The sequence below is a fragment of the Euprymna scolopes genome, chromosome 2, assembly GCF_053919585.1.
Source record: "Euprymna scolopes isolate OS-2025 chromosome 2, ASM5391958v1, whole genome shotgun sequence".
Taxonomy (NCBI): Eukaryota; Metazoa; Mollusca; class Cephalopoda; order Sepiida; family Sepiolidae; genus Euprymna; species Euprymna scolopes.
In genome coordinates, this window is record NC_136483.1 from 152,318,493 (window position 1) to 152,334,624 (window position 16,132).

The 16,132-nt window shown below is 35.5% G+C and overlaps 1 protein-coding gene across 2 annotated transcripts in view; it reads left to right on the plus strand.

Moving 5' to 3' along the window:
* LOC145297707 (uncharacterized) overlaps nt 1-728 on the plus strand; it is a 151,355-nt gene extending 150,627 nt beyond the window's left edge. For both annotated transcript variants that reach the window (XM_080143928.1, XM_080143940.1), the window contains exon 11: nt 354-728. In XM_080143928.1, coding sequence (XP_080000054.1) covers nt 354-357 — 4 coding nt within the window. In that variant the 3' untranslated portion in view covers nt 358-728. The remainder of the gene's footprint in view (nt 1-353) is intronic.
* The last annotated feature ends 15,404 nt before the right edge of the window (nt 729-16,132 follow it).

Genomic DNA, 16,132 nt, shown 5'->3' on the forward strand with positions numbered 1-16,132 from the left:
CCCCGTAAAAACATACACAAAACAAAATCAAAGCAAACAAACAAACAAACAAACAAAAAAGAACCTAGTTTCAACTCATGATATTGTGAGTTTTATGAATAAACGTTAATTTTTTCTATTTTTTTTTTTTACCTCATTCCGTTGGAGAATGTTTTTTATGAGCACCAGGAAAAAACAAACAACAAAACAAACAAACAAACAAACAAATAAAACAAAACAAAACAAAACAAACAACGATAACAAAAACGATGATGAATTTGCTATGAATTTGCGACATCATTTAAAATGAAAAGACCGTTTATTGCAACCAATTATTTAAATCTAACCATATTAATTATCTTTTATATCTACAGTTAAATGAGATGCTTAAGGAGCTGGCCGGCCATCGAGCGAAGACAGGACGCATTTGGAAGATGTTTCATGAAAAAGAAGAAAAAAAAATTGTGAAACCAGAATGAAGCCAAATTCTATTTGAAATGGAAAGAAATTTAATAGTTCGCCATTTGAAAACAAATTTGCGCATGCGTAGAATCTTTTATGCTCAGATACGCATGCGGGGAATTTTTTGTGCGTAGATGCGCATGCGTGGAATCTTTTACGCAATTATTTTATAAATGATAAACATTGTGAATAAAATGAGTCCACATGATAAATGATAATAGATATGTCAAAAATGAGGCTCTTTGTTGACAGATTTAACAAAATATGAATAAAACTATGAACATAATGTAATGCGTCTCTGTGTGTGAGTTTATTGCGTGTTTGTGTGTGTGTGTGTGTGTGTGTGTGTGTGTGTGTGTTTGAATAGCTGTGGGTGTTGTGTTTAAACGGTTACATATACACGTGTTTGAGTGGCTGTGTATACATAAGTGTGTGTTATTTTTCTTATATAATAAATTCTAATCGATTTAATATATAATATACGCGGGAAGAAACAGCTATATTAAAGACTAGCAAGGGTATCCAACATTGTCCGGGAGGCATATTCATCGAAGTAAATAAGTAGCCTTCAATAATTTTAAACGCTCCTCTAGGCAGCAATATTTACATATGTCTCACCAGGTCGAGCGATGCGGTCACAAGTATCCATTCCACTGTATCGTCTACAAATAATTTGAGAATAAACATATTTCTCGTGACAAATTTCTGTAATTTTGTCCCAAACGTAAACAAAAGTTTTTTTTAATGGAAGATCATTAAGCAAAAACACTCCGTGCTACTCAACAATATCTATATGTAGAACAGAAGTGGTTGCACATTTCAATAAAAACAAATCAATATATTTATATTAATAATAAAATATAAAATCTGAGGTTATTGTTTTCCAGAGGTTAAGTAACCAATGCAGTTTAACGAGGTTAATACACGAGTGCTCAATACCGAAGTAGAGCAGGGTATACTTTTTGTTCAACGAGGTTAATGCAAGAGTACTCAATACTGTCGGAAATTTATCCTCTTTCAGATAAATAAAATGAAATAAAAAAAGGGGGGGTGTAAAGAATAAAATAGAAAGGTCTTGTTTTAAAACGAAGAAGAGATTTTATTTACAATAAATTGCAAATTTTTCCCTTTGCAGGCATTAATTACAAAACCAAAGAACGCCAAAGTAACAACATATAATGCAAAAAAAACAAAAAAAAAACAAAAAAAAACGCTGGTTCTTATATTGAAAATGTCGCATCAACGAACGAATACAATATTATAATTCAAATAGTAGTTCCTAATCACTCTCTCATATGCAATAAATTTTAGGAACGTACTCAGAAATTGATGGCCGTCAGGCATGAACCTTTTCTTTTCTCAATTTAAAGTCTTTTAAAAATTACACCCCTTCAAAATACGTGCAAACCGTAGCCACGTAAATAAAGTTTTCAGAAGTTCGCTTCGTCGCGTCCGGGTATTCTGTTGACGGATTATACTTCTTTGAAGGAGGGCTCTGGAAATTCCTTATCTGGCCGGGCAATGAATTCACGTCCACTCTCCACGCCGCCGGAATTCAAAAGAGGCCGATTTTCGCGCTGGGACTCGTGACGTCATTATCAGGGAGCTAGCACCGCCCTCCCATTCAAATTAAAGGAAGTTTCGTACGAATCCAAAATATACAAAACTAAAAATCATATAAGATACGAAATACAGAAAATCAAATATGAGAACCAGAATAAAAATATAATAGATGTATACAGGAGGATGCATAATTATTGGTACAAAAAAAAAAAATTCCAACATTCTCCCCTAAAAAAAAAGATGGCAGTCAACCTGCAGTTGGATGACACCTGCAAATTTTATAATACAAATTTTTTTTTTTTTTATATATACCACACAATGTATGGTCAGAAGAACTCCAGAAAACACATATAAGAACAAAAAAGCAGAAAAATTCAAATAAGATTATCCTATAAAAACTCGCATGATGACCCTCACGTTTTAGGTTTGAACAGAGGAATACCTAACCAGATTCAAATTTAAAACTAATGATCAGATGCAAGGTCGTAACAGAAGTTTGAACAGAGAATATTAATTAACTATTTACATATATAAGAGTATAAAAGCTTGAGAAGTTCACCTACCATCCAACCTCCTCATCCTTATTGAATCTCTGGCGAACACCAAAATATCTCAGCTCCCTCGTAACCACAAGAACCCAGCGAGATCAACACCGGTGCTACAAGAGGGACGATTCCAATACTTGGTGGAATTAAATAAAACTGAACCCCAAATCCTGTACAAATTATTCAAGGCAATCACAGTTTTAAACGTTTGTATAGCTATATTATGGAGAGTAGATAATACAGTGGATGTGTTATCGGCAGCTCCAGTAACTCTCGCTTCTCCTATTTTGTCATTCAGTCCTCATTCAATGAGTGATGTTTCTGACAAAGGGTGAAGAAAAAGCTGCTTAAAGGTCGGTACTACTTGGTGACCAGTAGTCTGAGATGTCGGATATTTTTCTGTCTTTGTCTGTCCTTGTTGCCATGTCACTAGTAAGGGTGCTGGAGGTAAACGTTTTGTCTGGGCTGACGTTATCCGCCTGATAGTCAGGGACCCGAACCTTGGATTAACCACTAAGGAGGCTGTCCTATCAGCAGGCGCAAAGTACTGGGACTGCTGTATTGCCATTTGGTGAGTGGATCTGGACCATGCAGTAGTCTCTGGTGGGGCCTCTCGATGCCATACTTGTGGGTAATTGTTACGGCTTTACCTTTTCGTGTGCTACAAATAAAAAAAATTTTTTTCCTGTCTTTTTCTCTCTTACTTTCCCTCTCTGTACTGCTCTAACCAAGTATGCCGACCTATTCCACACATTCCAAAACCTCAACATGAAATATCTCCAGAATAAAAACTCGATTAAACCTAGAACCCCATCTTCCAGCGTAGACCCCTACTATCAGGTCTCCTTCTCCAATATCAGGGGTCTACGTTCCAACCTTCCAGAGGTTGAAACCCAATTACAGGAGACGAAACCGGACATATTATTTCTATGTGAAACTGGAATAGGGCCGACCACTTCCCTAGATGAGTTCATAATTAATGGATACTCCAATTTAACAGCTAAATCTGACTCCCAAGATCGCCATGGGCATGGAATATGTGCCTACATTAAGGATGGCTTCCCATGTGGCAGGGATATCTCTAGAGAAGATCCTAATTTACCCTATATGTGCTTCAGGGTTGCACTTGCTAACACCACTGTATTTATATTTGCCCTCTATAGGCCCCACAACAGCGGAGTTACTATCTTTAAGAGCATATCTGAGAAAATAGACCACATACTGTCTTCACATCCCTCGGCTAACATCCACATCTGTGGTGACTTCAACGTCCATAACGTGGAATGGCTAACCCATTCAAATAAGACAGATGATGAGGGGAGGTTTTGTCATGATTTTGCCATTGCTTATGACCTCACTCAGATTGTTCGCGAACCCACCCGTGTGCCCGATACACCCAATCAATATACAAGCCTCTTAGACCTTTTTCTTTCAACTTCCCCTGAGCTATGTTCATGTACCGTTCATTCTCCTTTAGGATCCTCCGACCACTCCGTCGTATCAGTTAAGATAAAAACAAAATGTAAGAAGCCATCAGACGTACCCCTCCACCGTACTGTATACCGATACTTTATGGCTGACTGGGATAGCTTCCGTACATTCATATCTGATTTACCTCTGCACTCAATGTTTAAAAAGGAAGTGTCCTCTATAGTATCAGATCTGACCGAATGGTTAATTGTAGGCATAGACCAATTCATACCATCTAAAAAATTCCAACAAAAACCTAACAGCCAGCCATGGTTCTCCCCAGAATGTGCTGCTGCTATCGCGCACAGAAATCACTTTTTCCATAACTACCAACGTAATAGATGCACTGAGACTAAAGCTGCTTTCAGGACTGCCAGCAACCACTGTAAAAGAGTAATAAAAAATGCAAGAGAGCTATATGCCCAGTCTGTTAAATCCAAGGTAGCTGATCAGCGGCTTGGTTCCCACCAGTTTTGGCAAATAACAAATAGGATCTTGAACAGAAGTGTGCGTTCTATCCCAACCATTATCAATGGACCAGAGGTTATCTCGTCAGCATCAGACAAGGCCAAACTATTTGCAAAGAACTTTGCAGCTAATTCTACCCTATGCGACGAAGGCCATCAACTCCCCATATTTCCTCCTATAACACAGAACAAGCTAGGTAACATACAAATATCCGTGCATGAGGTCGCCAAGCTAATAAAAAACCTAGATTCCAGTAAAGCAACTGGCCCTGATGGCATCCCAATTATAGTGTTAAAAAAGCTTCAACCAGAACTTGCTCCCATACTTACGAAACTATTTAAGCGCTGCCTTAAGGAGAAGTGCTTTCCGACCCCCTGGAAGACCTCCTCAGTTTGCCCTGTATTTAAGAATTCAGGTGATAAGTCATCTCCCTCTCAATACAGACCAATAAGTCTTCTCTGTGTTATGAGTAAGTTACTGGAATCAATATTAAATAGAAAAATAGTAAACCACCTCAGCAGGAATAACCTTCTTAGTGACACACAATATGGTTTCCGCTCTGCAAGATCTACCGCAGATGTGCTGACGGTTATATCCCACAGGATTAGTGAATCTCTTGACAAAGGCTTCCTTTCTAGGGCAATTGCTTTTGACATATCAAAGGCCTTCGACAAGGTATGGCATAAGGGTCTACTTCACAAGATTTCCAGCTACGGTATAACTGGAAATGTTTTCTCAATCATTAAATCATTTCTCTCTGATAGGCTCATAAGAGTAGTGGTAGATGGACAAAAATCGCAGGCCTGCAATATAAATGCTGGAGTCCCTCAGGGGTCAATCCTGGGCCCAACTCTCTTCCTGATCTACATCAATGACCTCCCTAAACACATACTTAAATCATTCGTTGACATCTTGCTGATGACACGACCATCTACGGCAACACATCAAAGGCTGTAAATGACGAAGTTCTCTCGGATTCTCTCTCCTCTGATCTCGAGCGCGTGGTTCAGTGGGGGAAGATGTGGCTAGTTACCTTTAATGCATCCAAAACCAAACTCCTATCCTTACATCATCAACGCTATGATCCCCAGCTGGCATCAATTGTGATGGATGGCTCTCGTCTGGGTGAGGCCCCGTGTTTTGACAAGCTTCTGGGTTTGACCTTTACTCCTGATCTGAAATGGAACACGTACATCAAGTCTGTGGCCAAGGTCGCAGGAAAGATGGTGGGATCCTTCTACCGCTCCAGAAGATATCTCACTACTGATGCAATTCTCTATCTATATAAAAGCCAAGTACGGCCAAGGATGGAATACTGTTGCCATATCTGGGCAGGAGCTGCCAAAAACAGCCTATCATGCCTTGACAGAGTACAAAATAGACTTCGTGGTTTAGTGGGGGATGCCCTTTTCTCTACCCTGCAACCCCTCTCCCACAGAAGAGACGTTGCGAGCCTATCCTTGTTTTATCGTTATTTTCATGGCAGGTGCTCGTCTGAACTCCAATCCCTGATCCCCCCTCGCCAATCTTTCACGAAAAACACCCGTCTAGCTGAATCCACTGTGAAAAATTTCCCCCACTCTATATCTGTGCCTAAATCAAAACGCGGATTTCATGAGCAAAGCTTCTTTCTTAGAACTGAACGCCTGTGGAACTCTGTTCCGTCTGCCTGCTTCCCTCCGGACTACAACTTGGATGTCTTCAAGTCTAATGTTAACAAATTCCTAATGAACCGCCCCCCCCTAATTAAACACTTCATCAAATCTTCTCACTAACGTGATGTACTTACAATAACCCTTATCCCTGAGTGGCTTCCGGGCCTTGATAAGTGGTATCATTCATGATACCTGGGAAGCTCATTCCCAATACATTTTTCTTTAAAATATCACTGGCGAACTGCCCGCCAAAAAAAATCAAACTTCGGCGCCTGACTACGCAGATCCTCTGAAGTGGCATTTGCAACACTGTTTTCAGACTGTGGTGCAGTATTTCCAAAGCCAAACTTGCCAGCACCCAGCAAACAGTCTTCAGAGTCTGGACATTTGGGCTTAGGAGTTGGTAACTCGCCAAGCATTTCCTTAGGGGTTTCGAATATCACAGGGTTGCACAAGGAATCACACTCCACACCATCAGCCAACCTCGAGAGAATCAATCGAACCTGGGACGAGAACACTACAACATTAACAGCATCCGCTTCTACAAGCGAACAGTCCACGTCCTCACGCAAGGAACGATCACCCAACAACTCACTTATGTTATCTACCGATGATAACCATTCATCAACATCGGCTTTCATTGTCATAAAATAAGGTTTTGGTAATTCCCTCTGCAACCGCAATAAATCTAAAACGACGAAAATATTCCCTAAATAAAATTTTCGTTTCCTTACAAGGAATCCGGAAGAACGATTGGTCAACATCGTGTAGCGTTTGTTTTTCAAAAATATGGACTAAATCCAAACAAACACAAAAAACAGGCGTTCAAATATTATACAAAAAAAATGCACACACAAGTGTTACAAAGGAATATGCATAAAATTCCTTCCTCATAGTACAAAACAAAACAAGATCAATACAGTACATTGAACAGTGAAAATATCAAGGGATACAATTCCCAATTACTAATCAAAAGAGTCACTATGACTCAAAATTAAAATTAAGTGGATTTAAAATTAATTCAAACTTTCATATGGAAGTTAATTGACTGGAAAATGAATAGTAACGTTTAACACTTTTTATAGTAATATTCTCACTGAAATGCAACCTAGGAAAAGAGTGGGAAGAGTGTTTAAATATACAACTACGTCGGGGGAGGGTACATGTCACTCATGTCATATGTGTATCTTCGAATGAATCCAAATAACCAAATGCAAATACGGGCTAAGGCTAAGAAAAGGTAACTTGTTTTGTCACAAACTCTTAGTATAACACAGTCTAGTAAGCAAATGAGTATGAACTCGCTATTGAAAATTATCATTAATATCTTCAATGTATAAGAAATCCTTTTTACAATAAAATACGAAAGTAATCGCACACATGCAAATTCAACAAGTTTTAGGTAAAGTAGACTTAAACGCATAATAAAATATTTGTAATCATATCCAACAAAAACCTAACAGCCAGCCGTGGTTCTACCCAGAATGTGCTGCTGCCATCCCGCACAGAAATAACTTTTTCCATAGCTACCAACGTAATAGATGCACTGTGACTAAAGCTGCTTTCAGGACTGCCAGCAACCACTGTAAAAGAGTAATAAAGAATGCAAGAAAGCTATATGATCAGTCCATTAATTCCAAAGTAGCTGAGCAGCGGCTTTGTTCCCACCAGTTCTGGCAACATGATGATTAAAAAATAAAAAATGAAAATAAAGGTTAGCTAACCAGGTTTCGTTCCTCACTCAACAGAGCTAAATCAAGGAAAATAGTACTATGTTGGGCGAACATCGCAAAGATTGGATTTCCGTTTGAAACAACATGCACCATCAAAGATTCGTTATGCAAATTTTTCACCCTCGGATGTTCTGAATAATACGTATGGTTCTGCGATTTGCGAGCACTTTATATATAACCATGCGCCACGAATTTCAATGCTGACATGTTTACGATCTTGAGTAAGTCGCACTCACCCTTTCACTTAAAAATTCTAGAAACTATTTTTATTAAGTCTTTGAGACCTTCTCTTTGCAAGCAAAAAGAAAATCTTTTAGGACTTAATTTAGTTTCTACGTAATTTTCCCTCATTTATTTTTCGCTTTTTTTCTCTCCCGCAATATTCATGACTTTTTTAATCGTATTTTCATCGATTTAGCTCTGTTGAGTGAGGAACGAAACCTGGTTAGCTAACCTGTATTTTAACTTTTTTTATTTTTAATTATCATGTTGATTGGTCTGTATTTAGCCATTATTAAATTCTGTACTCCCCCAAATTTTCATATATATATATATATATATATATATATATATATATATATATATATATATATATATATATATATATATATAATGACAATGGCAGGATAACAATTATGTGAATTAAGCTTTATTCAATAAAATGATGTTTCGGGGAAATGTTGACCATCTTCAGATTTGAAAACGCCACAAGAAAAAAATATCATTATTATTTTACAGACGTAAAATTAAAATAAAATTAGTGAAAAAGAAAGAAGAAAAATATAAATAAAATCAATAAATATTTAGCAGCGGTAATATGAAAAACAAAATAACAACAGTAACAAAAAAAAAAGAAAAAAAAAAGCTTTCGTAAATATGGATAATTATGAAGACCTCAAGTTTGACAACATCTTGAGTCGTCTTCTGAAACCCGGTAAACAAATATAAAATATAAATATTGACATTTTTTTCACCTTTATTAATACTATCCAGGTATTAATGTTTTTAAAATTATTTTTGTTTCTCTCGCTCTTAGTGGTTTAATAATAGCTTTTTTTTACTGTTGCTTTCCACACACACACACACACACACACACACACACACACACACACACACACACAAAAACACACACACACACACACACACACACACACACACACACACACACACACACACACACACACACACACACACACACACACACACACACACACACACACACATATGGTATTCATTTGCTTTCCCACGAAAGCAAAATGTGACAAAACGTCGTAATATATATATATATATATATATATATATATATACATACATATATATACATATACATATATATATATACATATATATACATATACATATATACATACATATATATATACATATATATATATATATATATATATATATATATATATATATATATATATATATAACTTGAGTTCCTTCAGTTAGTGTGAGATTAGAGTGAGATTGAGCATATGTGTGTGTGTGTGTGTGCGCGTGTGTGTGTGTGTACAAAGTAAAATAATTTCCCGCTTTAAATCTATTTCTATAATGAAGCGTTTTTTGATCCCCCGACAAAAATGAGGGTGGACTTGTAAATTCAACCTTGTTCGTTCGTCCGTTCGTCTGTCCGCACTTTTCTCAATACCTACCTCTTGGAATTTTTTGAAATTTCGCACAAACATTAAACATGATATGAATAAAAAGTAACAGAACGGATTTTCCGGGAACACTCCGGTGCCCCCCCCCCGGGATACCTTTCGGATTAAAATGGATAAAATTGACACTTTTGTGCTTATTAAAAAAAAACTGATGCCTTGGATTTTTATAAAACTTTCTGAAAAGTTGTAACTAACTGATTTCTATATAATTTTGTTTGTCTATATTTCGCGATAACTCTTATGTGTGCTCCAGGTGCTCTTTTAGAGCTAATGAAAACTACCATTTTTGGAACTATTTTACCATATTTGTCCAAAATGTTTTCTGTATGTCTATTTAGCAGTTTTGCAAGATGCTGAACTTAGTCATTTTTATTCCTCATTCACTGTGCACTCACGGGGGACCATGCATGCTTCACTTGTTTTATATAGTTTTAAAGGTTTATCTTCCCTTAAAAAAAAAAACAAAAAAACTTTCCAGTTTAAGATGGTTTTCTTTTCTTTTTTCTTTCATTTACCGTCACCAATTTGGCCGTTATTTTATATGAATATGAATATTTGTTTTAACATTGACGAAAATATAAATTTTTTGAGGCGGAGAGTATGCACTCGTTAAAACACAATATAGTAAGCAGTGCGCCTTGAACGTAGTAGATACTATTCCGAACAAAGGCTCCAAAACGACCGTCTCAAATAAACCCAGCCGGATTTAAAGTCTGAGTTCATAAGCAAAATAAAAAGAGATCAAGAATTAACCAGACTGGATCAAAGATTAGCGATAAAGTAAAGAGCGTAAGTGAACGTTTGATGTATATTTGCGACGCAGACGTTCAAACCAGCCCTACAAACCACCAAAGAAGCTTAATGATTAGCACACATATTTATTAGATCTGAATTGGACGTATTTAGTCGTTCGGGGATCATCTTCATCTCGACTGAGATGAAGATGATCGACTCGAAGATTTTATCCTGGAACAATGCCAGGTATGATTGGGTGAAGGTATGCCGATCGATTGCTATGTAATTCTTTGTAAGTTTAATTTATTGATTTTATTTATTAATTTTTTTTACTGCGTCACATCTGTTGCTGATTGTACATCGTAACTATCAACATTAAAACAATTAAGTTTTTTTTTTATGGAAATCGCTCAAGACAAGGCATGAAGCGACTTGATGTAAAGAACTAAAAAAGGTCAAAAACTAACCAACAATATGTATTAGATGAATAGACTCTGACTTTGATAGACTTTGTCTGAAACATTGTTCATGGAATATGGTATGGTCCTAAGTTCATAAAGGAAGACACGAACACGCGTTTAGGTATGAAGAATATATTGTACAAAAAAGTGAAATGCAAAGAAAGGTTGTCGATACTTTCCGACTGGTAAATTTGACAGTCCCTAGTCTCGCGTAATATCGCGATATATCCCCACAAGAGTATTAGCGCCGTAGTTTATATAACGATTTGCAGAGTCCATTATGCGTGAATGTGTAAGTCCCCATAATAGAATGTAAGGACTAAAGGACATAATAATTTCTACTCTCTTTAGTTGGATCAGACGATTACTATTTGGGCCTCATTTTGAAAATCCGACAGATATTGTTTTTTTTTTAGATATTGATTTTGTATTATTTAGTGGTATGTTTTAATAAAACCACACAAAATGTATACCAATATACCTCATAGAATATCTCACTGCAACGTATCTTGGAATCCAAGATACAGTGACAGTGAGATGTTTAAGTAGATCTTGAGAGTATATGACAAAAATAATATTTAGAGGAGTAAGCGATGAGTACAACGCCTAATTTTGTCACAACATGTTATATCACAGTATGTTATATCACAATATGTTATATCACAACATGTTATATCACAACATGTTATATCACAATATGTTATATCACAATAAGAAATTTCTGAACGTTTATTTGAAAATATATATACCTATCTATATATCTATAAAAGTGAGAATGTGTGTGAGGACATTTCTCAACCTATACACTCAACGATTTTTTGATCTTGAAATTTGGTATATAGGATATTCATTCAGACACATGGAACACTTTTTAATCCGTTTTCATCCGGAGAGAAGGGCTGCTAAGGAGTCAAAATTGAAAAATTAGCACGTGGGTGTCGTCGGATTTTTATGTTTGCTAACTGTTTCACGAATGCGTATGCGTGAATAGTTCACATTACAGATTACCTCTGTTAATAATAAGTAGGTTTGAAAACACTCTTTAAAGATCGTGTCATGCTGGTCTAATAGCTGTCGTACTCGACTGTCTTCAGGTTTTGGTTTCGATCTCAGCTCGGGTATTATTATTTTTTACTCACAAGAAGTGAACTGTTTAGAAAAAAAACATAATACTCGCTTGTACATGTCTCAGTTTCTTTCCGATTTTTTTTTTTTGCTTCACTTTTTAAAAGAAATTTAACGTTACGTTTGATACCGGAAAACGCTGGGTAAATTTGCTAGTATATCTGTAAAAATGAGAATGTGTGTGTGAGGACTCATTGTAACCTGTATGCTCAACGGATTTTTTATCTACAGACTTGAAATTTGGTATATAATATATTCAGACACGTGGAATTTTTTTTATCGGTTTTCACCCGGAAAAACGGGCTACTAAGAGGTGAAATTGAAAAATTGGCAGGTGGAGGGAGGGGGTGTCGGATTTTTATATGTTTACTACTGTTCCACGAATGCGCATGCGACAATATAACAGATTCATTATGTTAAAAATAAGTTCAATTTGAAAACACTCTTTAAAGATCGTATCAAACCGCCCACATGGTTGTCGTACTTGACTCACTGTCTTTTGGGTGTAGTTTTGGTTTCGATCTCAACCCGAGTATTTAAAAAAAAATTTTTCTTTTATTTTTCTTACAATAAGTGAACTGTTTAGAAAATCATAGTACTCGCATGCACATGTCTCAGTTTCTGTATGAATTAAAATATAATAGTTATTTGTATTTTACAACTGGGCAACTCCGGCCTGCTAGTATATATATATATATATATATATATATATATATATATATATATATATATATATATATATATATATATATATATATACTAGCAGGCCGGAGTTGCCCAGTCGTAAAATACAAATAAATATTATATTTTAATTCATACAGCTGTACCCGGCCACGCGTTGCTGTATCCGGCCACACGTTGCTGTGGCTCAGTTTGTTTAAATGGAACACAAAAACGAAAAAGACAAAATATGTGTCTTATGTTTTATGTTCTCAATATTTTTGGATACACAATACTTTGAGGTGTCCCTTTTTCTGTGCAGATATAGAGATTGCCTGATTTTCTGACTGTAGTATACGTAACATATACTTGTCCATATGAGAAGACATCATGGTGTAGATGTAAGTCACACAAATGTAAAAATTGTCCCTGAACCGTGTTAATGGTTATTGCAAAGGTCAATCGAATTGTGAAGCGCAATATTTTAAATTAAAATGGTATACCTATTTAAATCATACAATGTACGTTCACTGCCCGTTCTTCTTGACGGTTGACAAAAGGGAAAACTAGAGGGTTTAATTTTACTATAGACATGTATGTGAACACGCACTGGAAAATCTCGAAAAGTAAAAAAATTTAGCCGATTTTCTTTTTGAATGTAAGTATAGTGTTTTATCAAAGATAAAATGATGGAAAAATTGAAAGGAAAACTGTTTAAAAAAATAAACCAACAAAGTGGGAGACCATTGATTATTCAGAATAAAGAAAGAAAGATGAAAAGAATGTAAAAATGTTGTAGGATAAGTTTTCAAAGAAAAGAAATAGTTTGGTAAACTGTTGTTTTGGTTTTATTCCAAGAAAATATAATATATCGCTTTGAAATATAATTAATGAGAATCTACTGAAACATTTTGGTACTTTTTCTTTATTGTTGCTAATTCACAAATCGAAATATTGATTTTCAAGTGAAACGAATAGTATCTACTGAATTACCATGTCACAGTAATGAAAATAGTCGAAACTTACGAAAAACAATGAGGGAGAGATTAATGATTAAATGAAATAGGTTTCAAAGAAATTAGAAATTTTAGCTATTTCTCTTGTGTTTACGTCACAAGTCACGTGACCAAACAAACACAGCCACAATCATTTTTTCGTGTAATAATTGAAGATCGAAATAATTGACACGACAATTAGGTATATTACATTGGTTATTGTTGTGATTGACAGACAATGTTAGGAGTTATCATGTTTTTGTTTTTTTTTAATTAAATATCAACTTTTCAGCTGGCCGATTTCACTACAATAATGAAGAAGCGCCCTTTTTATCGGCAGACCTGTACAATGAAAAAGCCTCATATATTTTTTGGTACTCTTGCATAACTTGACCCAGATCCTCGGGATTTTTCGTCAATTATGATTCGGGTTTGATCGGCAGTCACCGGAGAAGCCAAGCAAAGTAACAGATGCAGACGAATTTCAAAACAAACAAACTGGGGGGAGGGGAATAGAAATACAATTAATATAAAATAACAAAAACTACTGCAAATTTATTGAATATATTTTTTTCCAGAAAAGTCGCATTTTGTATTGTTTAGTTACTTTTATTTTACTTTCGCAATTGTTTTATAAAAAAATTAATATTTTTATCGTAAATTGTTAGGTGAAAGTTTTTTCCAAGAAAACTTACATTTTTTATAGAAAATTGTCATAAACGTTTCTCTTTGCAAATAGAATTTTTTATTATAAGAAAAGACGAATGCTTTTTATGAAAACTGTAAATTGTTAGATGAAAGTACAGAAATTTTTTTATTCTCAAGAAAATGTACAAATTATTTTTTGTCACATCCCCATTAATTATGCAAAAAAAAAAAAAAAAATGTCGATTTAGTGTTTCAACATTTGAAGAACGCTCGGCTTAATCTGGTAATTGCTGATCTAGCCCTAACCATAATTGGGCCCGAGGATTCAGGTCAAATTCTGGAAGAGTAGCATTCTTTCTAATTTCGTCTGTTTTTCAATTTTTTGAGTAGATTATCAGCGATTGCAAACTAACAAATTTAACCAAAATGCAAAAACTTCAATAATTAAATATTTTTAAGGGGTGCTCAGTATCTAATACAAAGTCCTAGTAAATCTATTCCCCTTATTGGAAACACGAAAGCAAATTACTGCCCGTATAGTTGAGAAAGGTTCTTTTCGATTTTTTTTTGGTGTGTGTGTGTGTGGGGGGGGCATTGACGAGACCTCCCCCCCCTAAATTTCACAATTTTTACATTTTTGTTAACTTTCTTTCCCTGTTATTACAGACTTAAGTTACAGGTCATAAAAAATCCGAAAGAACATTTTTTATAACTTCACGTGAGGGTTCAGTATTCAATAAATTTCGTATTCAATAATTGAAAAATGAACCTCCACATGAAAAGTTATAAAAAATGTTTTTTCAATTTTTTTTTCTCTTATAGTCTAAAACTTAAGTATGTAGTCGATGATATTAACAGGAAAAAGGTTGTTAAAAAAGTGAAACTTGTGGAATTTAGCAGGGGGGGGGGCAATCTCGCTAACGTCCGCCCTTTTTTTCGTTCCGTTTTGATCGTTTTTTTTTTAATTGTACCCCTAAAAAACGAATTTGATCGAAAGAATAACATTCAACAATCGTACTTTATTTTTATTTATCAAAATAAAATTGTATTAACAAAAATGAAATAATTTAATTTTAAATAAAAAAAATCAATTTTTTTAGTATTTTTTTTTTTTTACATAAGTCCAACTCACCGTTCACGTCGACTGAATATTTGACAAGAAAGTGACCACATGTGGTTAATTTAAATTAAATTTTAATCACATTATTACATTTTCAATAATCAAGCTTCAGCCTCTGTCCCATCGACGCAATGTAGCATCCCTCTGCCTGTTCTACAAATACCCCCGACAAACCCGACAAGCAGCAAAATCCCACCCCTTCACAGTAGAGATCCCTAGATGTAAGAAAGCCTTCTACTCTATTAGTTTCTTCCCCAGAACCGCTTTGGAACTCCCTGCCAGGTTCCTGCTTCCCCAACTGTACTGACATGCAGAAGTTCAAGTGAAACGTGAACCGACATCTGTCGGTAATCTCCAAAAATACCGTTAGGGCTTACAACATGGCCGCCAGAAGAGTCACGTGATCCGGTTGATCCAAAACATGAATCGTGCAAATGGAAAACGCAGCCTTGAAGGCAAACTTTGACAAACAATCACAATTTGTTTGTATTTAATTTTTTGTTGATATAATGTTGTTATAAAAATAGGCAAACTTTGAGAAACAATCTTAGGTTGTTTTTAGTTAAAACAGTGTTTATAAAAAGTATTTTATTCAGAACAAACAAGTGGTACGGAACGCAATTGAACCATGACAATTCCTGGAATTGAACCACGACGATTCCTGAAATTGGAACTGCTACCTACCTCAGAGAATTACAAAAATATCAATGGCCCTTAATGTTCATGACAATAACGCTATACTTGGCGAAACTATGACATTGTCTCGGCTAATGTTAGCAATGCCAGATGACGTGCACATATTGACATGGCTTGCACAGAGACGTCTGATAGCCAATTCATGCAATT